Here is a 22,304-nt window from a genome sequence, read left to right as displayed (position 1 = left end):
GGGAATCAATTTGGAGTTGGAAAATCTACTGTGGGGGCTGCTGTGATGCAAGTAGCCAAAGCAATCACTAAGCTGCTGCTACGAAAGGTTGTGACTCTGGGAAACGTGCAGGCCATAGTGGATGGCTTTGCTGCACTGGGATTCCCTACAGGGGGGGCGATAGATGGAACCCATATCCCTATCTTGGCACCGCAGCACCAGGGCACCAGCACCAGCACCAGGGCACCCAGTACGTAAACCGGAAGGGGTACTTTTCAATGGTGCTGCAAGCACTAGTGGATCACAAGGGACGTTTCACAAACATCCACGTGGGATGGCCAGGGACGGTTCATGACGCTCGCGTATTCAGAAGCACTACTCTGTTTAAACGGCTGCAGCAAGGGAATTACTTCCCAGACCAGAAAATAACAGTTGGGGATGTTGAAATGCCTGTCGTTATCCTGGGGGACCCAGCCTACCCCTTGATGCCATGGCTCATGAAGCCATGCACAGGCAGCCTGGACAGTGGTCAGGATCTGTTCAATTACAGGCTGAGCAAGTGCAGAATGGTGGTGGAATGTGTATTTGGCCATTTAAAGGCGCACTGGCGCACATTACTGACTCGCTCAGACCTCAGCCAAACCAATGTCCCCTGTGTTATTGCTGCTTGCTGTATTCTCCACAATCTCTGTGAGAGTAAGGGGGAGACCTTTATGGCGGGGTGGGAGGCTGAGGCAAATCACCTGGCTGCTGATTACGCGCAGCCAGACACCAGGGAGATTAGAAGAGCACACCAGGAAGCGGTGCGCATCAGAGAAGCTTTGAAAACGAGCTTCATCAATGGCCAGGGTACAGTGTGACTGCTGTGTTTGTTGATGAACACCCCCCCCCCTTGATTGACTCATTCCCTGTAAGCAACTCACCCTCCCCCTTCGAGTACAGCTTACTTATGCAAATAAAGTCACTCTCGTTTAAAAATCATATATTCTTTATTAATTCATTATAAAAAGAGGGAGAGAAGTAAGGGTGTGGTTTGGGAGGAGGATAGGAGGGATGGAGAAGGCCATTAAAAAAATTTCACAGTAATGACAGCCTTCTGGTTGGGCTGTCCATGGGGGTGGAGTGGGCGGGTGCACGGAGCCTCCCCCCACGCGTTCTTACACCTCTGGGTGAGGAGGATGTGGAACATGGTGAGGGTTGAGGGTGGTGATACAGGGGCTGCAGCGGCACTCTGTGATCCTGCTGCCGTTCCTGAAGCTCCACCAGACGCCGGAGCATGTCAGTTTGATCACGCAGCAGCCCCAGAGTTGCATCCCACCACCGCTGATTTTCCTGCCGGTCTTCCTGCCGCCACCTCTCATCTCGGGTGTCCCTCCTGTCCTCACGTTCACTGGCCTCTTTCCTGTAATTTGATACCACGTCCTTCCACTCATTCAGATGAGCTCTTTCATTGCGTGTAACTTCCATAATATCCGAGAACATTTCATCTCGCGTCTTCTTTTTCCTCCGCCTTATCTGTGCTAGCCTTTGGGATGGAGGAGGGACGCTTGAAAAATTTGCAGCTGCATGAGGGAGAGAAATATTTAAAAAGATACATTTTACAGAACAATGGTTATACTCTTTCACAGTGAACAGCACTATTCACCTTACATAGCACATGTGATTTCCCTACAAGTTCGCATTTTTCATCTTAATATTGAGTGCCTGCAGCTCTGGAGTTACAGATCTCACAGACACAGGTCCGGGCATCAGAATTCAGCTTGCATGCGGCCATGGTAAGCCACTGTCTTTCGGCGTCTGTAGTGATTTACCCCTCCCCCCAACGCATGGCTAATACTAGCTCCCTGCTAATCAACACCCTTCCCCCCCCCCCCCACTGCGTGGCTGGTAGCTTGGGGAAGCCCCGCTGACCAAACACAAAAAAGATCATCGGCATTTCACTCCTCCCCTCCCCCCACTTGGCTACGTGCAGGAAAGGATTTTTTTTTAAGCTGCTGCAGTCCACGAACCCAGTAGGAAAATGGCCATCCCTCTTACTTAAATTCCTGATTTTTAACCAGGCTATCCTGAACGATATCACTTTGCTGAGGATAACACAGCGAGATAAAGAATGGATGCTTCTTGAATGCCAGCAATCACCGGGACCATACGCTGCTATGCTTTGCCATGCAATGATACCTGATTACTTGCTACATGCATGGCGTGGTAAAGTGTCCTACCATGGTGGGCGGAACAAGGCTGCCTTGCCCAGAAACCTTCTGCAAAGGCTTCTGGAGTACCTACAGGAGCGCTTCATCGAGATGTCCCTGGAGGATTTCCTCTCAATCCCCGGACATGTTAACAAACTTTTCTAACTATACTGTCTGCGAATGCATCCCAAGTCCTCAGGGCAAATCAATCATTAAAAAACGCTTGCTTAAAAAAAATGTTTGCTATTTGCAAAGGTACACTCACCAGAGGTCCCTTCCATGGCGTCATTGTCTGGGATAGTTGCTTGGGAGGGCTGGGAGGAGGGTAATTCCGTCAGGGTGATAAAAAGCTCCTGGCTGCTGGGGCTCACGGAGTGCTGTGTGCTCTCTGCTAGATCGTCCTCCTCTTTTTCATCTTCATCTTCCCCGTCTGCATAATCCTCAGCCATGGCAGAGATTACAACCCCCACCTTGGAATCCACGGTCAGGGGTGGGGTACTTGTGGCACAGCCCCCTAAAATTGCATGCAGCTCAGCATAGAAGCGGCATGTTTTTCGACCTGCCCCGGACCTTCCGTTTGCTTCTTTGGTTTTCTGGTAGGCTTGTCTGAGCTCCTTAACTTTCACTCTGCACTGCACTGAGTCCCTGCTGTGGCCTTTATCCGTCATAGCCTTAGAAATTCTTTCAAATACTTTTTCATTTCGTCTTTTGGAATGCAGTTCTGTTAGCACTGAATCCTCTCCCCATATAGCGATCAGATCCAGTACCTCCCGTGCAGTCCATGCTGGGGCTCTTTTTCAATTCTCAGGAGACTGCATTGTTACCTGTGCAGATGAGCTGTGCGTGGTCACCTGTGCTGATGAGCTCTCCACGCTGGGGAAGCAGGAAATGAATTTCAAAAGTTCGCGGGGCTTTTCCTGTCTACCTGGCCAGTGCATCAGAGTTCAGAATGCTGTCCAGAGCGGTCACAGTGGTGCACTGTGGGATACCGCCCAGAGGCCAATACCGTCGATTTGCGGCTACACTAACCCTATTCCGATATGTTAATCCCGATATTAGCGCTACTCCTCTCGTCGGGGAGGAGTACAGAAACCGATTTAAAGAGCCATTAAAATCGATAAAAGGTGCCTCCTAGTGTGGACGGGTGAGGCGTTAAATCGGTTTTACGCTCCTAAAACCGATTTAAACGCCTAGTGTAGACCAGGCCTAAGAGATTAAACCCAATTGCTGCAGAGGAGTCGTGGATCGGACAGAGACTTCTCTTAGAGGGGAGTCTATTGATAGAGATTCTCTAGGTTTTAGGGTATGTCTACACTACGGGATTATTCCGAATTTGCATAAACCGGTTTTGTAAAACAGAATTTATAAAATCGGGTGGAGCGCGGCCATACTAAGCACATTAAATCGGTGGTGTGCGTCCATGGTCCGTGGCTAGCGTCGATTTCTGGAGCGTTGCACTGTGGGTAGCTATTCCCTAGCTATCCCATAGTTCCCGCAGCCTCCCCCGCCCCTTGGAACTTCCGGGTTGAGATCCCAGTGCCTGATGGGGCAAAAATCATTGTCGCGGGTGGTTCTGGGTAAATGTCGTCAGTCACTCCTTCGTCTGGGAAAGCAACGGCAGACAAGCATTTCGCGCCTTTTTCCCCTGGATTGCCCTGGCAGATGCCATAGCATGGCAATCATGGAGCTTTTTTTGCCGTTTGTGACTCTCACTGTATGTGTACTAGATGCCGCTCACAGAGGCGATTCAGCAGCGCTACACAGAAGCATGCTTTTGCTTTTGCATGACAGCAGAGATGGTTACTAGCCATATTGCACCATCCAAACCCTTCCATAAATTGGAACTGAGGATGATCATGGCTACCAGTCCTTTTGTACCATTTGCTGCTAGTGCCCCATGTCAATCAGCCAGGGGCGCAAAAGCCAAGAGTGGTTACTAGCCATATTGCACCTTCCATCGTTTTGTACCATTGGCTGCTGTCATAAGTGCCCCTGGCCGATCAGCCAGGGGCGCAAAAGCAAAAATTGGGAATGACTCCCTGAGTCAATCCCTCCTTTTTGGTATCTAAAAATAGAATCAGTGCTGCCTAATATAGGCAAGTGTGCTAGAGAACCACCTGCTCTGTGTCAGAGCCCGCAGAAATTATTATCTGTATGCTATTCACAGGGGGTGCTCCTGTAACAACCCCACCTGTTGATTCCGTTCTTCCCCCAGCCTTTCTTGGCTACCGTAGCATTGTCCCCCCACTTGTGTGATGAATTAATAAAGAATGCAGGAATAAGACACACTGACTTGTTAGTGAGAAATGAGTGGAAGGCAGCCTCCAGCTGCTATGATAGTCCAGACAGGACATTAAGCAGTGTGTAGGAGAGAAGCCCAGCATCCCACTGCTAGTCCAGGGGCAATTGAATCTTTTCTTTACACATGAAGGGTGGGGGCTGATGGAGCTCAGCTCCCTGTTGCTATGATGAGGATGGTTACCAGCCATATTGCACCATCCATCCACCAGAAAAAATTAGGGCCAATAGGCTGATGACGAGGACGGTTACCAGTCCTTTTGTACCATCAGCTGAGGCTGATGATGAGGATGGATTTCCATCATTTTGTACGATCAGCTTATGCTGATGATGAGGATGGATTTCCATCCTTTTGTACCATCAGCCGCCCATGGCGGGGGGGGAGCAAGGATGTTGGTGTTGAGTGCTGCACTATCGCGTCTATCTGCAGCATTCAGTAAAGATAGGGTGACATGTAAAAGAGTCAGAGGATTGTTTTACCTTTCGCTTCTGGGGGTGGGTGGGGGGTGGGTGAGTAGATTGCCAAGCTATGCCCTGACCCGCGGGCACTGTGTTTGACCCTAGAAGCATTTGGAGCTCAGCCAAGAATGCAAATAATTTTAGGAGGCTGCAGGAACTGTGGGATAGCTTCAGTCCTCCAGTCCATGCGCATCCATTTGATTCTTTGGCTTTCCGTTACGCTTGTCACGCTGCAGTGCGCTGAGTCCCTGCTATGGCGTCTGTCTGGAGATTTTTAAAAAAGGATTCTGAATTTCATCTTCTGTAACGGAGCGCTGATAGAACGGATAGAACGGATTTGCCTGCCCTTACAGCGATCACATCCGCATGGTCCATGCGGGAGCTCTTTTTTTTATTTTGATTTCGGACTGCATCGCCACCCGTGCTGATCGGAGCTCCACGCTGGGCAAACAGGAAATATTCAAAAGTTCGCGGGGCTTTTCCTGTTTACCTGACCACTGCATCCGAGTTCAGATTGCGGTCCAGAGCGGTCACTGGTGCACTGTGGGATAGCTCCCGGAGGCCAATACCGTCGATCAGCGTCCACACTAACCCTAATCCGATATGTTAATACCGATACTAGCGTTACTCCTCTCGTTAGGGAGGAGTACAGAAACCGGTTTAAAGAGCCATTAAAATCGATATAAGGTGCCTCCTAGTGTGGACGGTTTTGGCGTTAAATCGGTTTTACGCTCCTAAAACCGATTTAAACGCCTAGTGTAGACCAGGCCTTAGTCAGGAGGAGAGGATGGAGAAGGATAAAGCAGGGGCCAGATCAAACAAGAAACATTCACATAAAAAAGAATCTGACACCTCAGAAAAAGGCAGACAAATAAACAGCGACAAGTCTTTAAAGTGCTTGTACAAAAATGGTAGAAGTCTAAATAATAAGATGGGTGAACTAGAGTGCCTCGTGATAAATGAGGATATTGATATAAAAGGCATCACAGAAACCTGGTGGAGTGAGGACAATTCAGTGGGACACAATCATTCCGGGGTACAAAATACATTGGAAGGACAGAACAAGTCGTTCAGGGAGGGAGGGAGCGAGGGAGGGAGGGCGGAGGCAGGGCACTATATGTGAAAGAAAATGTAAAATCAAATGAAGTAAAAATCTTAAGTGAATCCACATGTTCCATAGAATCTCTATGGATAGGAATTTCATGCTCTAATAAGACTATAAAATTAGGGATCTATTATTGACCACCTGACCAGGACAGTGATAGTGATGATGAAATGCTAAGGGAAATTAGAGAGGCTATCAAAATAAAGAACTCAATAATAGTGGGGGATTTCAATTATCCCCATATTGACTGGGAACATGTCACCTCAGGACGAAATGCAGAGAGAAAATTTCTTGATACTTTAAATGATTGCTTCTTGGAACAGCTGGTACAGGAACCCACAAGGGGAGAGGCAATTCTCGATTTATTCCTGAGTGGAGCTCAGGATTTGGTCCAAGAGGTAACTATAACAGGACCGCTTGGAAATAGTGACCATAATATAATAACATTTAACATTCCTGTGGTGGGAAGAACACCTCAACAGCCCAACACTGTGGCATTTAACTTCAGAAAGGGGAACTATGCAAAAATGAGGGGGTTAGTTAAACAGAAATTAAAAGGTACAGTAACTACAGTGAAATCCCTGCAAGCTGCATGGACACTTTTCAAAGACACCATAATAGAGGCCCAACTTCAATGTATACCCCAAATTTAAAAACACAGTAAAAGAACTAAAAAAGAGCCATCGTGGCTTAACAATCATGTAAAAGAAGCAGTGGGAGATAAAAAGGCATCTTTTAAAAAGTGGAAGTCAAATCCTAGTGAGGTAAATAGAAAGGAGCATAAACACTGCCAAATTAAGTGTAAAAATTTAATAAGAAAAGCCAAAGAGGAGTTTGAAGAACTGGTAGCCAAAAACTCAAATGGTAATAACAAAATGTTTTTTAAGTACGTCAGAAGCAGGAAGCCTGCTAAACAACCAGTGGGGCCCCTGGACATTCAAGATACAAAAGGAGCACTTAAAGACGATAAAGTCATTGCGGAGAAACTAAATGAATTCTGTGCTTCAGTCTTCATGTCTGAGGATGTTAGCCAGCTTTTGTAGGTGACAAATCTGAGGAATTGTCACAGATTGAAGTGTCACTTGATAAACTTAACAGTAACAAGTCACTGGGACCAAGTGGCATTCACCCAAGAGTTCTGAAAAAGCTCAAATGTGTAATTGCAGAACTACTAACTATAGTCTGTAACCTGTCCTTTAAATCGGCTTCTGTACCCCATGACTGGAAGATAGTTAATGTAACGCCAATATACATTAATGCCTCCTGGCAGGCTAGGGGGCTCTGTAGGGAAGCATGTGATCTGGGCCTAGCAGCAGTCAGCCTGAGATAGCCAGCTTACAGTAGGGTGGGCTGAGTTTTGCCTGTGTGTTTTTAGTTTTTGGTTCTTGTGTATCAAGGTTCTGGATTCTAAGAAATAAAGTGGTGTTATGCTGATACCTTTCAGCAAGAGTATGTAATTCATTTAGTATATTACATCAGTATTAAATCGAACCCAGGGTGTAGGCACCTATGTCTGGGGCACAGGTGCCTAAGTACCTTTGTGGATCTGACACATAAAGTCTATCACTCTAAGCAATTTTCTCCAGCCTTTTGGTGGCTCCTTTTTGCTCCGTGTCTAAGTTTTCAACAGCCATAAGATGTAAGTGGAGACATTCTGTGACTCCTTCATTTTGACTCAGTCTCAGCTCTTTATATGCCCAGGCCTTGGCTGGTGTGAATCCGCATAATTCCATGGAGGATTTGACCCCTGACTTTAATGGATTTAGGCTGATTCTTACCACCTAAGGATATTGTGATCATCTAGTCTGACCTGCTGTAGAGCACTGGCCAGAGAACTTCCTCAAAATAATGTCTAGTGCAGATCTTTTAGAAAGGCATACAATCTTGATTTTAAAATGGTCAGTAAAGGAGAATCCACCATGACCCTTGACTCCAATGGTGCTACCCCAATTTATACAAGTTCAAGATCTTGCCTCATTGACGTCAATGCAGTTAGGCCGATTTATCTCAGTTGGGAATCTGATCCTCTGAATTCAACTGAGCTCACCTACTGAGGATGTGGTGTCATGTACATCAGTGACATTGCATCAATTTACACCAGCTGGGAATTTGATTCACTCATTTCAGTGAGGGCTTTGTTTGGACATTAGGGTTTGGCCTATGATGGTTGGGACTGCCTCCAGGAAATTAGACTTGCAGAAGACACTGTGCCCACCTAGGAACTTCATTGACATTCTGCATCCCAACACAGGAACTCCCACTAACAGTGAGGTTAGAACTCTCATTCTCAGGATACCAGAAACACAAGTTCCAACCACTTGGGCTAAAGGAACCATTAGATGATCCTGAAGTAGGGCCTATGAAGAATAGCTGAGCAGTTCTGATTCCACATTCACCAGCTGGTTAATTACATTATCTTCAGCAGTAAGGATAGGGTATTTAAAATTATTTGAAATTGAATCCCCTAGGGTGCTTAGTAAATCTCCAGATGCCTAGATTAGGTTAGACAAATACACACCTGGTTACCAAAACTGACAGCTTGCAGCTTGTCCACAAGCTGACATTTTCACAGAAGACTAAGGAAGTCATGTGCCCAAATCATATTTACATTCAGTGGGAGTTGGGTGCCCAATTCCATTAGACTCTTTTGAAACTATCTATGAGAGATAAATATGCAGAGCTGCTGTAGCTGTGTTGGTCCCAGGGTATGAGAGAGGGAGGGTGGGCAAGGTAATATTGTTTAGTGGACCAACTTCTGTTGGGTAGAGACAAAATCTTTTGAGATTACAGAGAGCTCTTCTTCAGACCTGAAGAAGAGTTCTGTGTAAGCTCAAAAATTGGTCTCTCTCACCACCAGAAGTTCGTTCAATAAAAGATATTACCTCCTCCCCCACCCCGTCTCTGAGATGAAAGAGAAAAGAGAGAGGAGAGAGAGATACTGTGTGTGAGACACACACATACAGAAAGAAAGAGAGGGAGAGAGAGAGAGAGATCAAGCAAGCAATAACTTTAATAAATAGAATATACTTTTGAGTAGAAAATATGAATGGGACATTCATACAACATTCCTTTGCAGACTACCTTTGGAAATGTGGTCATGTTTTACAGAAAATCCTGCTACCTTCACCTCAAATCACCACAAGTTCCTCTGAACCCCAGAGAGAGACACTGTAAGGCCTGTCATTGACAGCATTACAAATGGGTCACTCTGGAACGTGATGTTCACAGATGCTATTCTCAGTGCCTAGCCTATTATGTCTGGGCATTTAATCATTTACCATCTGCTTGTACAACTACAGCGAACAAGCAGAGAGGTTCATGAGCAAATAAACTGTTTAGCAAATCACACCTGGGAGAATGTTCAGGGAGGCTGAAGGTTTGATCCATGGGGGTTTCTTTATTTTCATGGATATAGTTAGGTCTCTCAGCCAGAATCACTGAAGGAGCCAGACCTGTGGCTGATGATACATCTCCTTGTGAAAACACTATTCAGCCCTCTGGCTTGTGTTTCTCCTTGGTGGAGAAAGGAGCGGAGCAGCAATCTGAATACTGTCCCATCTACATTGATGGGCACTTTCTCGTGCTTGGGTCTTTGGAAAGAGACATCTCTCATAAATAAAGGATCCTCCAGCTTCAGACCTTGAATGTGTAAGTAAACGAAATAGTTATTGTTATTTTAATGGATTCTAGCATGATGGGCTTGGATAAATGCGTAGAGCGCCCCATTGACTTCCATGGACCTGTGCCAATTTGTACCTAAAGAGAAATAGACCCAATGTCAATAAATATAAAAATTAAGTTGGGTTCTTCTCTCATATAGAAGCAAATTACTACAGTGAATTACTCCTGATTTTTGCTGTTCAAACTGCAGTTGAATTCCTCCAAATTGAACCCAGCATAACTCCATTCCCTTCAGCAGAGTTAGCCTTCTTTCACACTGAGAGGAGAAACATGCCTACTGTGCTTGTGGTTTAGGCCCATGACAATGGGTTGAGAATCAGACCCAGCGTAGCAGGGACTCAGGAGAAATATAGAAGTGACAGACCGGACAACTGAGCCCTTTCCTGTATCCATCCAAATGCAGAGCGTAGACACTAGCGGAGACTTGGCTGGGAGTATGGCTGAGTAAGAGTTGAGGAAGAATCTCAAGCATCAGCCTATTGACTTCATTGTGAATATGGCCCAAGTAACAATATTGCCCAGTAAGGCTGGGATTTTCTAAGGGGCCTAAGGGAATTAGGAACCTGATTGTCAATGGGACTTGAGCACCTAACTCCCATAGGCTCCTTTGAAAATCCCAGCCTAAGTGAGCAATAAGTAAATAATAGCTAGTAAGAAAGTAGATAATGAATAAGGACCCCAATGCTCCCACTCTCTCAGTCTCTTCACCTCAATGTTTGTCCACACTGCATGCTTCTTTTGGTGGCATGTGGGGTAGATATGCAGGCAGCCCCTAGCACCGGTGTAAATAGCAATATAATTGGTGAGGCATGACTTAGGTAGGGTTGCCATTCCTCCAGGATTGGCCTGGAGTCTCCTGGAATTAAAGATTAATCTTTAATTAAAGATTATGTCATGTAATGAAATCTCCAGGAATGCAGCCAACCAAAACTAGGCTTGGGTGAGAAAAGAAACACTTGAAACCTGTTTGTATGTGTCCCAGAACAGACCCTACACAGCTCTCTACTCGCCCAAGCAGTGCTGTCTACATGGGTATTTTCAGCTGTATAGTGTCCTGCTGCCTCCCCCCAGCGCTGGAGCCTTTCCCCACCCTAGGGAAAGACTCAGGCAAGGGTGATGTAGCCAGGAAAGGCTCTCCACCGCTGAAGTGTTTCCCCTGCCATTGTCTTTCACTGAGCCATGCATCTACACACTGCAGCATGTAGCTACACATACCCTACCTGCTGTTGCCAGTGCTGTGTAGTGTAGACATATCCTCAGTTTCACTCCACACCTGGCCCTTTTAACATCTTTTTCCCTGCTCATCCCTCCTTCTCTTCAGTTCCCACCTCTCCCTTCCTTTTAGCTGATCTTCCCCCTAACAAAATAAATGAATGAACATTGATAGAATATCAGGGTTGGAAGGGACCTCATCTAGTCCAACCTGCTGCTCAAAGCAGGGGTAATCCCCCAAACTGTTTTTTGCCCCCAATCCCTAAATGGCCCCCTCAAGAGCTGAACTCACAACGCTGGGGTTAGCAGGCCAATGCACAAGCCACTGAGCTATCCCTCTTTCCTGTTAAGCAAGGGCATAAAATATGGATGTGTAAACATGGAGTTAGAAATGAATGAATGAATGAATGAATGAATGAATGAATGAACTGAGTAGCCATAGAGTAAGCATCTCTGGAGGTAGGCGAATAAGTAATATTAAGTAGGATATAGGGAGGTTTGAGGGGTTGAATTTTTCCCCCATATACTCCCATATCCCTACTTAAAGCTCCGTTCAGTCACTTTTCCCAATTAACGTTTAGGCAGTGAGGAAAGCAGACTGTGGAGATGAGAAAGGGAAACCAATCCTCACACACTGACTTCATCATCTTGGGCTTCCCAGGGCTCCCAGAGCACCAGGGGTTGCTCTTTGTGCTGTTTGTAACCATCTACGTGCTGACCCTCATGGAAAACCTGGTCCTGATTGTCACCATCAAGTTGAACTGCCAGCTTCACACCCCCATGTATTTCTTCCTGGGCAACCTCTCCCTCTTGGAAATCTTCTATGTATCGGTGACTGTTCCCAAACTGCTCTCCAACCTCCTGTTGGGGGAGAAGGCCATCTCTCTGGAGGGATGCATGGCTCAGCTGTATTTCTTCTTGTCCCTGGCTTCCTCTGAGTGTTTTCTCCTGGCGGCAATGGCCTACGACCGCTATTTAGCCATCTGCCATCCGCTGCGCTACCCAGCCCTTATGCATCACAGAGCCTGTGCTGTGTTGAGTCTGGGCTCCTGGCTGAGTGGCTTCCTGGCTTCCTTCCCATCCATTGTGATGCTCTCCAGGCTACAGTTCTGCAGCGATAACACCATCCAGCACTTCTTCTGTGACCTTCCGCCACTCCTGAAGCTGTCGTGCACAGACACCTCCACCATCGAGACGCTGGACTTTGTTGCAGCACTGTCTGTCCTTGTGCCGTCCTTGCTAGTGACAGGAACCTCCTACATCTGCATCTTCTCCACCATGGCCAGGATCCCATCTGTGGTTGGGAAGCATAAAGCTTTCTCCACCTGTGCCTCCCACCTGTTGGTGGTCTCCATGTTCTATGCCACCACCATCTTCATGTACGCACGGCCCAGGGCTGTCGGCACCTTCGACCTCAACAAGCTGGTGTCTGTGCTGTACACGGTGGTGGCCCCATTCCTGAACCCCATCATCTATAGCCTGAGGAACAGGGAAGTGAGAGAGACCCTGGGCAGAGCGCTAGGCAGCAAAGCCAACTCTTTGGTCTTCATCGTTAGAGTCAAGTGGGGATAGAGTGAAAGAGTCACAGAGTTTAAGACCAGAAGGAATCACTAGGCTATATAATCTGACCTCCTGTATATCACAGGTGACCAGCACCGCCCAGCCCCTACACACTAAACCCAACAACCAAAATTAGACCAAAGTATTACAGCCCACAGGACTCAACTATAGGAGATGAGGAGGGACCAAGGTGTTACAATGTCCAATGCACTTGCAATGGCAGGGAATTGATTCAGTGAGAGATACCCAGATGAGAAGGTGAAACTTTACTGAATTGATCCCATTTATAATACTATTAGGCCATACTGTGTTCCTCACAGTAGAGTGACTAACTCCTATGCTGATGGATAAGGTCAAAGTACTTTTTAAGTCCCTTGAGGTGGGGATGTTGCATAGGACACTAATGGAATTAGGTGTCAAAATCCCATTGTATTCAAGTAGGAGTTAGATGGCTAACTCCTTTGGTCACCAGTTAGGTGCCCAATTCCCATTGATTTTCAAAGGAATTTGAACACCTAAATCATCACTGAACTGGTGTGTTTCCAGTGGGGCCCCACAGAGACCAGTTCTTGGCTCTTACACGAGTTCACATTTTTATTAATGACCCGGGAGAAAACATAAAATCATCACTGATAAAATTTGAGGATGGCACAAAAATTGAGGGAGTGGTAAATAATGAAGAGGACAGTTCACTGATACAGAGCCATCTGGCTCACTTGGTGAACTGGGTGCAAGCAAACAATACGGGTTTTAATACACCTAAATGTAAATGAATACATCTAGGAACAAAAAAATTAGGCTTACACTGCACTGGGAAGCAGTGATTCTTCCCTGATAGCAGCTGAAAGTTGAAGCAAGACAAACTCAGACTGGAAATAAGGTGTCATGTTTTAACAGTGAGGGTTTCAGGCCAAAGGAGGGGTCTCGGATACACTCAGTGAAGCCACACCAGGTGTATAAGTATAACTGGTTTTATTGCCAAAGTATAATAAGCTTCCCAGCCTTCACGCATTACTAAATACGTGCTTTCCAGCAACCAAGCAAGCAAGAATCAATGCTTATGCCCCTTCTGTTATGGACGGTCCCGGACCCTCCAGCCTTCTCCTTAAGTGCTCATAGCAAGTGCTGCTCTGGCATGGGGAATTGCTGGGCACCCACAAGGCCAAGGTCCGCAGGTGAGACTCTTTGTCTAAAGCAATTCTCATAGCCGTTTTTATCATCATCTCTTTCTCAGGGGGTATATTCTTACACAACCACGCTCTGGAAGGAAACACTATTGCTTTCTATTCCCCCACTTAACACTCTTAGGCCCTCCTCATCTCTTTACTTGTTTATCCAGTTGGAGTGGCTGCAAGCCAGCCTGGCTGGTCAAAGCCAGTTCACCACAAGCTCCACCCAGATCATTCTTTAACAACAGTCCAAGGTAACTTGTGGTCAGCCCCAACAGAAGGTAATTAACCATTGGAACAACTTACCAAGGGCTGTTGTCAGGGACGGCTCTAGGTATTTTGCTGCCCCAAGCACGGCAGGCAGGCTGCCTTCGGCAGCTTGTCTGCGGGAGGTCCCCGGTCCCACGGATTTGGCGGCACACTTGTGGGAGGTCCACCAAAGCCACGGGACCAGCGGACCCTCCGCAGGCATGCCACCAAAGGCAACCTGCCTGCCGCCCTCGTGGCGACTGGCAGAGCACCCCCCGTGGCTTGCCGCCCCAAGCACGCGCTTGGCATGCTGGTGTCTGGAGCCGCCCCTGGCTGTCGTGGATTCTCCAACACTGACAATTTTAAAATCAGAAGTGGATGATCTTCTAAAAGATCTGGTCTAAGAATTATTTGGGGGAAGGTCTCTGGCCTGTGTTGTACAGGAGGTCAGACTGGATGATGAGAGTTGTCCCTTCTGGCCTTGGAATCTATGAACTCCCTTTAGGTCTTTTGACAATCCCAGTCAAAATATGTTCTAATTGGTGATCAGGTCCTGTGCTGTACAGGGGTGAATTTCACCTATAGAGTGAAAGAACACAATTCTGACTTTAAAATCTCACATTTGATTTGTGTTAAATTATGGCTGTGAAACATGGAAGAGGGGACTAACCAGAATCCAGGAGGGCTGGAAGCTGAGAACAGGAAGAGATGGACCAAACGATGTTGGGTGTCCATCACAGATTTAGGATGATAGATTGGTGTTTTCCTTTGGACTTTGATTGCACCCAAAAGGGTGGGGCAGAAGGTTTAGCTAGAGAGCTGAATCACCTCAATAACAGAGCTGTGCTAAAGGCCAAGAGAGTCATTGAAAACCCAGGAGGGAACCTGTGGCAGGTTGACTGCAGTGCCACACCACGAAGGGGTGTGCTCCAGAACTGCAGCCTGCTATAGGTCTCATTGAAAATCCCAGTCCTGATGTCTATTCCGTTCTTTGGATTTCAGAATAAAAGCTACCTCATATCAGGTACAAAGGAAACAGAGACTCAGGTACCACAATAATCAGCTTAGCTAAATAGACAGATCTTCATACAGGGATCTGACTGTGACGTTACTGACATGAACTGTGACCATACAGATCATTGTTGCAACCAGGGTTCTATGGTTGCACCAGGTCTTGTACAGAGGACAATTTATGAGTTTACCCTGTATAAGGTTTATACAGAGTAAAACAGATTTACTGGGAGTTTGGATCCCATTGGGAGCTGGGTGTTTGGGTGCTAGAGTCAGGAGCACTTGCTAAGCCATTTTCAGTTAAGTCTGCAGCTTTAAGGGCATGGGTCAGACCCTGGATCTGTCTTGCAGCAAATTAGTGTATCTGGCTCAACAAGAAAGGGTTCTGGAGGCCCAAACTGGCAGAGAAAATGGGCTCAGAGGTAGTCTCAGCATGTAAGGTGACAGTCTCAAGGGGGTCTCTGTGACCAAACCCATCACACTGACCTCAAGCCATTGCCATGTGTTTGATGTTCCACTAAACACACACATCAAGGCTTTATAAACAAATCCAGACTGAAAACCACACCAAGGCCTTGCATAGCAGAAGACAACACGCTCTGCCCCTATGGCCATGCAATAAGGGAGGAAAGAAAGTGGACCTGCTTTGGCCAAGAGAAAGTATCACAGTTATGAGGATCCTGAACCTTGATAACAGCTGTGTAACACGTGATACTTGGACTGTATGTTTTGCTGTCATGGGAAGGTGCCTCCTCAGCATTCTGAAGAGGGCAGAGTCCTCGTGGATGAGAAAAGGGCAGCTACACTGTATAATGGGCACTAGGGGCAGCAGAGGGTGGGGGCGGGGAAGGGGCAGCTACACTGTATAATGGGCACTAGGGGCAGCAGAGGGTGGGGGTGGGGAAGGGTGGCTATACTGTATAATGGGCACTAGGGGGCAGCAGAGGGTGGGGGCAGTGAAGGGGCCCATTATACTTTATAATGGGCACTAGGGACAGCAGAGGCTGAGGGATGGGGAAGTGAATAATTTATTCTGGTTTCCACCTGCTCAAGTTCTGGTGCTCTACATTGAAAATATGGGATTTGGGCCTGCTTGACATAAATCAGAAAGAATTCCATTAACCCCACACATATGTTTACACTTTAGAGCAGAGGTGGGCAAACTACGGCCCACAGGACCCTCCTGCCCGGCCCCTGAGCTCCTGCCCCGGGAGGCTCGCCCCCAGCCCCACCCCCGCTGTTTCCCCTCCCCCGCAGCCTCATGTCACTGTGCCGCCGGCACAATGCTGCCGGCACAATGCTCTGGGCAGCGGGGCTGCAAGCTCTTGTCAGGCAGTGCAGCTGCAGAGCCATGGCCTGACCCAATGCTCTGTGCTGCGCGGTGGCATGGCTGGCTCCGGATGAGCGGCTCAGCTGCCTGTCCTGCTGCTCTAGGCGTCACAGCTGTAACGCCGCCAGCCACCAGTGCTCCCGGCAGTGCGGTAAGGGGGGAGGGAGCGGGGGAGTTGGATAGACGGCAGGGGTGTTTGGGGTGGTGCTCAGGGGGCGGGGGTGTGGATAGAGGGCAAGGGAGTTCGGGGTGGTGCTCAGGGGGCAGGGGTGTGGATGGGGTCAGGGCAGTCAGTTGGTGGGGAACAGTGGGGTTGAATGGGGGCAGGGGTCTCCAGGGGGCAGTCAGGAAGGAGAGGAGAGGTTGGATGGGGTGGCAGGAGACAGTCAGGGGTGAGGGTTCTGGGGCTGTCAGGGGACAGGGAACTGGGGGGTTGGATGAGACAGGAGTCCTAGGGGACCATCAGAGGGCGAGAAGCAGGAGGGGTTGGATAGGGGGCAGGGGGCAGGCAACACCTGACTGTTTGAGGCAGCGCAGTCTCCCCTAACCAGCCCTCCATACAATTTCAGAAACCCGATGCGGCCCTCAGGCCAGAAAGTTTGCCCACCCCTGCTTTAGAGCCTTGCAAATTAATTTGAATGGAAAATTAAATCAGAAGATTACATATGTGAATTCATGTGAATGGGTGGGTGGGGAAATGAATGAGCTCCCCTGTTTCAGTGGAAGGACAGGTGAAGTGAGGTTTGAAAGCTGGGGAATTATTGTTTTATGTGGTGGTGTATGTGCAAGGCCCTTTGTGTGCAGGGTTTTTTTTAATTTAATTTTATTTTGTTAAAAATTTCCTGAGAATTTATCCGTGTTTATTACAAACTTAAAAAAGGGTGAAAATCAATGCAAAAAAAATCCATTTCTGTTAAATATTGACGTTAATACTGGGGAACAGGAGGACAGAAAAACAACAACAAATAGCAAAGTAAGAATATTGAAAGTAAAAACAGTTTAATACTGTGGTTTATTTCATGAACTGTACTTTAACAGTACTTACACACATGCACATGCATGTTTGGTTTTTTGTGTGTATGTTTTCCACTGCATTGCCTTACTTTAAGTGTAAATGTGAAGCTAATTTATTATTTCCATAAACACATCTACCTACAGTAATGTAGCAGAGTTTCTAACACAATCAGTATTTTCATGGACTTAAGAGCTCCAAAATTCATGTTCAAATTGTTTAAAAAAAAAAAAGTTGGAAAAATCTGGGGAAATTTTCAATAAAAATTGGTATGTGTTAGAGTGCTACTGTGTATGTGTGCACATCAGGGACGGCTCCAGATTTTTTGCTGCTCCAAGCCAAAAAAACCCCACCCCAGAATGCAAAAACGCCAAAGCAAAAAAAAAAAGCCGGAGTGCCGCCCCTTGAAAAGTGCTGCCCCAAGCACATGCTTGAAATGCTGCTGCCTAGAGCCAGCCCCGGTGTGCATGCATATTGTGTGTGGGTCTTTGTTTGAACCTCCTTTCGTAGAATATGTGTGTGTCCACATGCTTATGGGTAATTCCTGTATATGTGTGTGAATCTGTACATGTCTCCCTATGCCTGCATGTGTATCAGTGAGCACATGTTGGGAAACAAATGCCTGGTTACCATTTGAGTGTGAGAGGTGTGATTTGCTGTGTACACACAGCTAAAGGCACAACCTCAGCTAACGTAAGTGAATGTAGCACCACTGAGGACAACCCAGTTAGCTGGTGAAAATGAGTGTGAGGTTCTAGCCCGATGTTCCAATGCCTCCCTGATTTCTCCACCGTACCACTGATGTCCAGGCACAATTGTGCTCCATAGAGCTGCCCCTGCAATTGTCTGATGCTAACTGCACCACTGCCTGAGATGGTATGGGGCCATTAGCATCGCTGGCACCAACTGCGTATTGCCATGGTCTTACAGCTCTGTCCAGGCCTCTCTGGTCTCCGTCTAATCCATAGCAGCAACGGGCCTGAATGAAACTTCCTGGACTTCAGGATCTGAGAGCAAAAAAGCTCAGATCCAAACACCCCAATAAACTGGTGAGTCTCAGAATCCAGAACTGATTTTCACAGCCCTGGTCATTCATGAGTTCTTAATTGGACAAGCAACCACATGAGAACCACCATCCTGTGGATCGCACCAACTGGTCTCCTTACTGGCAGCTCAGAAGCCACATGAAGGGACAATAGACATGGAGTGTGAATGAATTTCTGGGTTCTGACCCATAGAAATGAGCACCTTGGGGCATTGCCTGATGGGGGGGGGAGGCGGGGAGAGAGCACGCACATGTATCCCTACTCATCTACCTAGTCATCTCTTTATCCATACATCCATCCAACTGTCCATCTGTATAATCATCTGTCCATCCACCTAATTGTCTTTCTTGCCTGTCCATCAAGATATCTGTCCATCTTCTCCTTCTATTTGTCCATCTAAGTATCTACCCCTTGTTCTGGCTCATTGTCTGTCTGTCTACACTTTTGTGAATCTGCCTTCCAAGATGTTCATCTGTCTAATCATCTCTCAGTCCACCTGGCTAAATGTGTTTACATTCCCATTGTCTATTTATTGCTAATGGATCCTTCCCTGTGGAAGTGGACTTGAGTGGGCAGGGGCTGCTGAGTGGGGACGTCACAGTCACTAAATTCAATTTAAAGGTTTAACCTGATATTTGGTAACTAAGAAATATTCCTTCTCACTCTGTGTGCTGCTAATTTCACAGGCAAAGCAGGGGGGAACTGGAGCTGACAAGAGGCTGGCAGTGTATCTGACACTCTGCTAACAACAGCAGTGGCAAGGGGATAGACTGTAACAAGTGCTATCTTGTTCCCTGATGGCTGATTAGAGAAGTGGTAATGAATGGTCTGTCCACGGTGTGAAAGGTGCTTGACCTTAAGGATGCAGCTCTTTCTATAGGTCTGATGACAGATGTGCTGTGACAGATCCCCAGTGTGAAGGAACCCAGATCAGTTTCATTTGGAACATGTTAATTTCACTGATGCTTTGCTTAGATAAAATATATTTTTTTAAAAACCTGCTTCCTTATGTGCTTGTTAAAACCATCTCAGCTAGCAACACACTTACTAAAAAGAAATCTCTCCAATTAGCTATGAAGGACCTGTGACTCTAGAGAGATTTAAAGGAGGACACACAGATCATTAAAACTTCAAGTCTTAATCAGCACTCTGAGGAATATTAAACCCAGCCAAGAGCTGGGCACTACCTGGAGATTTAACAAACTCTCAAGGAGTCATGGGCCAATAGCAGAAACAAAGTTACTCCTTCTTTTAATGGGTCCCGTCGAGGACCATTAGAAACGAAACGCTGTCAGGAAATGCAGGTCCCAGAGGCAGTCCCATCGGGGCTGATTAGAAGAGAAAGTCAGAGGCACTGATTAAAGTTAGACAAAGGAAGGGACAGGCCTGTTTCTGTGTCAAGTAGCCCCTGCTGGTTAAAGTGAAAGGGGTCAAGCCAGTCATTCCCAGCCCCTGTGAACGGCGACCCCTTCATTCATATATTCCATCAGACCCCAGGGAGGGAGGGAATGCAAGCGGGAGGCATGGCTGCAAGGAAACTGCCATGTAAACACACCTCATATTCCCGCTAGGTTAGCCAAGACAGCATGGCCCAGGCAATTCCAGGTTTCTAGGCCTCAGAGAAGGAGCTCAGCCAACATACCTGGGTTATGACAGGCTTTGCTGTCCTGCCCACAAACCCCAGCTCTGCCAGTGCCCCTCAGTCCAAACCCACAGCCCACTGCACTGTTCCATCTCTGGGTTCACACACACACAGCTCTGGTCCTGCACCTCATTTCCAGCCTGCAGCCCCTGTTATCCCAGCACCGGGCTACCCCACAACACAGCACTCTGCTGATGGGCTCCAATCCTGATCTGCAGCCCCCTAGGCTCCCCCCACCCACGCACAGTTCTGTCATTGCCCCTCAGTCCTGATCTGCAGCCCCCTGTTCTCTGCTGAAGTCCATTAGTCCTGACCCACAATCCCTCTGCTCTCCCCGGGTTGGCTCCCTTCACTGCTTTGGTGACATACCTCAGTCCTGACTTACATCATCCCTTCTATTCCTACCCTGAAAACGATCCCCGGCTCAGCCAATGCATCACAATAGTGAGCTACAACCCCCGCATCATTGCTGTCCCACCCCGAACACACAACACTGACAATGTTCCTCGGTTTGCCCACTGCCAGTCCAGTTCACACCCACTCCTCTCTGAACACCCCGAACCTGGCTTTGAACACCCCAACGCCCTGGCTAACCCAGGCCTGCCACCCCCAGAGCCTGGTATGTCTGCTGAGTTCTGCCCCAGAGCGCCCCCTGCCAGGCTAGGCCTGGGACAGAGCCGAGCTGTCTCAATGCATCGCAAAGCAGCTTGCGCTTTCCTTCCGCTACTCACACACACATACACACCCCACTGCTATGGTCCTCCTGGGACACACCCACCAGAGTACACTGGGCTTCACCTGTGACGGCCCCTTACCCATGTGCATGGAACAACAAACCTACGTCAATCGACAACCCACACCCCTGCCTAAATACTCCACAATGCACAAAACTTTGATATTCATTTTGGATGTGCATGCGCATGCACACACACACACACACACACACACACACACACAGAAGGCCTCAGTCCATCCAACAGGGCAGTCCACACACACACCAGATTGCAGCCCATCAAACAGGGGAAGTAAGTACACACATACCCCACAAGTCTTATAGCCTCCAAAAGGGGGTAACAATACACACATGCATACACAAACACAAATACACACATACTGAACAGGATTCATTTTTCCACCAGGGGGCAGGAATCTCTCTCTCTCTCTCACACACACACACACACACACACACACACACACACACACACACACACAGCCTATATCCATCAACATGGCAATGACAGACAGATGCAAGTGCACACTGAAATGCTCATTGCATGCAGCAGGAACACACAGTTACACACCCACAGAACGGGGCTGTTTACCACCAGCAGGGCTCACCCACTGATTCCTGCATGAAGATGAAGTTCTGATCATCACACTTGACCAGCCCTCAGATGTCTCAGCTTAGTTCCTGGCTTTACTGCTGGTCCTGCATGGGGCACTGAGATGGTGACTGAGGGTGAAGTTTACAAACCAAAATTAATGGGAATTGTGTCTCCAAATCCCACAAGCAGGCTAGAAAAAAAAATCTTAACCTTAAACCCTGTGGACCAGACGTTCAGCTGCTAGAAACTGGCCATAGCTTCATTTGATTCAATGGGGCCAGACCCCAGCTGGTTTCAATGGGTCATAGTTCCTTGTGTGAATCACTTAATTGTTGTAAATCACTTCATAGTCTCCATGCCTGGGTTTCCCTATCTGTAAAATAGAGATAATTGCACTTCTCACCCCACAAGGTGTTATGACATAAAAGTCTGTTCATGACTGTGAGATACTCAGACACTACACGGATGAGGCCTATGTAAATACTAGAAAATATAGAAGTCTGGATCCTCAGATGCTGCAAATCCACCTTTCTGTGCCTCAGTTTCCCTTCATTTAACATGGGGATAATCCCCTCTCCCTACTTCATCTGAATGATGGGAGGTTACATTTATTGTTGGTTGTGATGTGCCCAGACTCTACTATGCTGGGAAACATTTGGCTACCTAGACAGACGTAATCCCAAACAATGGGCCCAACCCCACTGAGATCAAAGACCAAGCTCCCATTTGTCTCCATGTTACCAGGACTGGGGCCTAGCTACATTACTTGCTGATGAAGTAACAATGCAGAGGTAAATTTCTGTGGGTGCCTGTGGCACTGTGAACTCGTCCAGATTTCAAGTGTCCCAACTCAGCTAAGGGGTGGTTTTGGTTTAGTAATTTTATACTCAGACTTTCAGGTCAGAAGGGACCATCATGATCATCTAGTCTGACCTCCTGAACATTGCAGGCCCCAAAACCTCACCCACCCACTCCTATAATAGACCTCTAATCTCTGGCTGATTACTGAAATCCTCAATTCTTCATTTAAAGACTTC

General features: G+C 47.4%; 1 protein-coding gene across 1 annotated transcript; it reads left to right on the top strand.

Moving 5' to 3' along the window:
- Positions 1–11,529: 11,529 nt before the first annotated feature.
- LOC123347821 (olfactory receptor 226-like) lies at positions 11,530–12,495 on the top strand. Its single transcript, XM_044985012.1, has one exon. The coding sequence runs from the start codon at positions 11,530–11,532 to the stop codon at positions 12,493–12,495; it is 966 nt and encodes a 321-aa protein (XP_044840947.1).
- Positions 12,496–22,304: the final 9,809 nt, after the last annotated feature.

The sequence above is a fragment of the Mauremys mutica genome, chromosome 13 (genome assembly GCF_020497125.1).
Source record: "Mauremys mutica isolate MM-2020 ecotype Southern chromosome 13, ASM2049712v1, whole genome shotgun sequence".
Classification (NCBI taxonomy): Eukaryota; Metazoa; Chordata; order Testudines; family Geoemydidae; genus Mauremys; species Mauremys mutica.
Note: the sequence above shows the minus strand (reverse complement) of the source record. Positions and strands in the feature narration are given on the sequence as shown.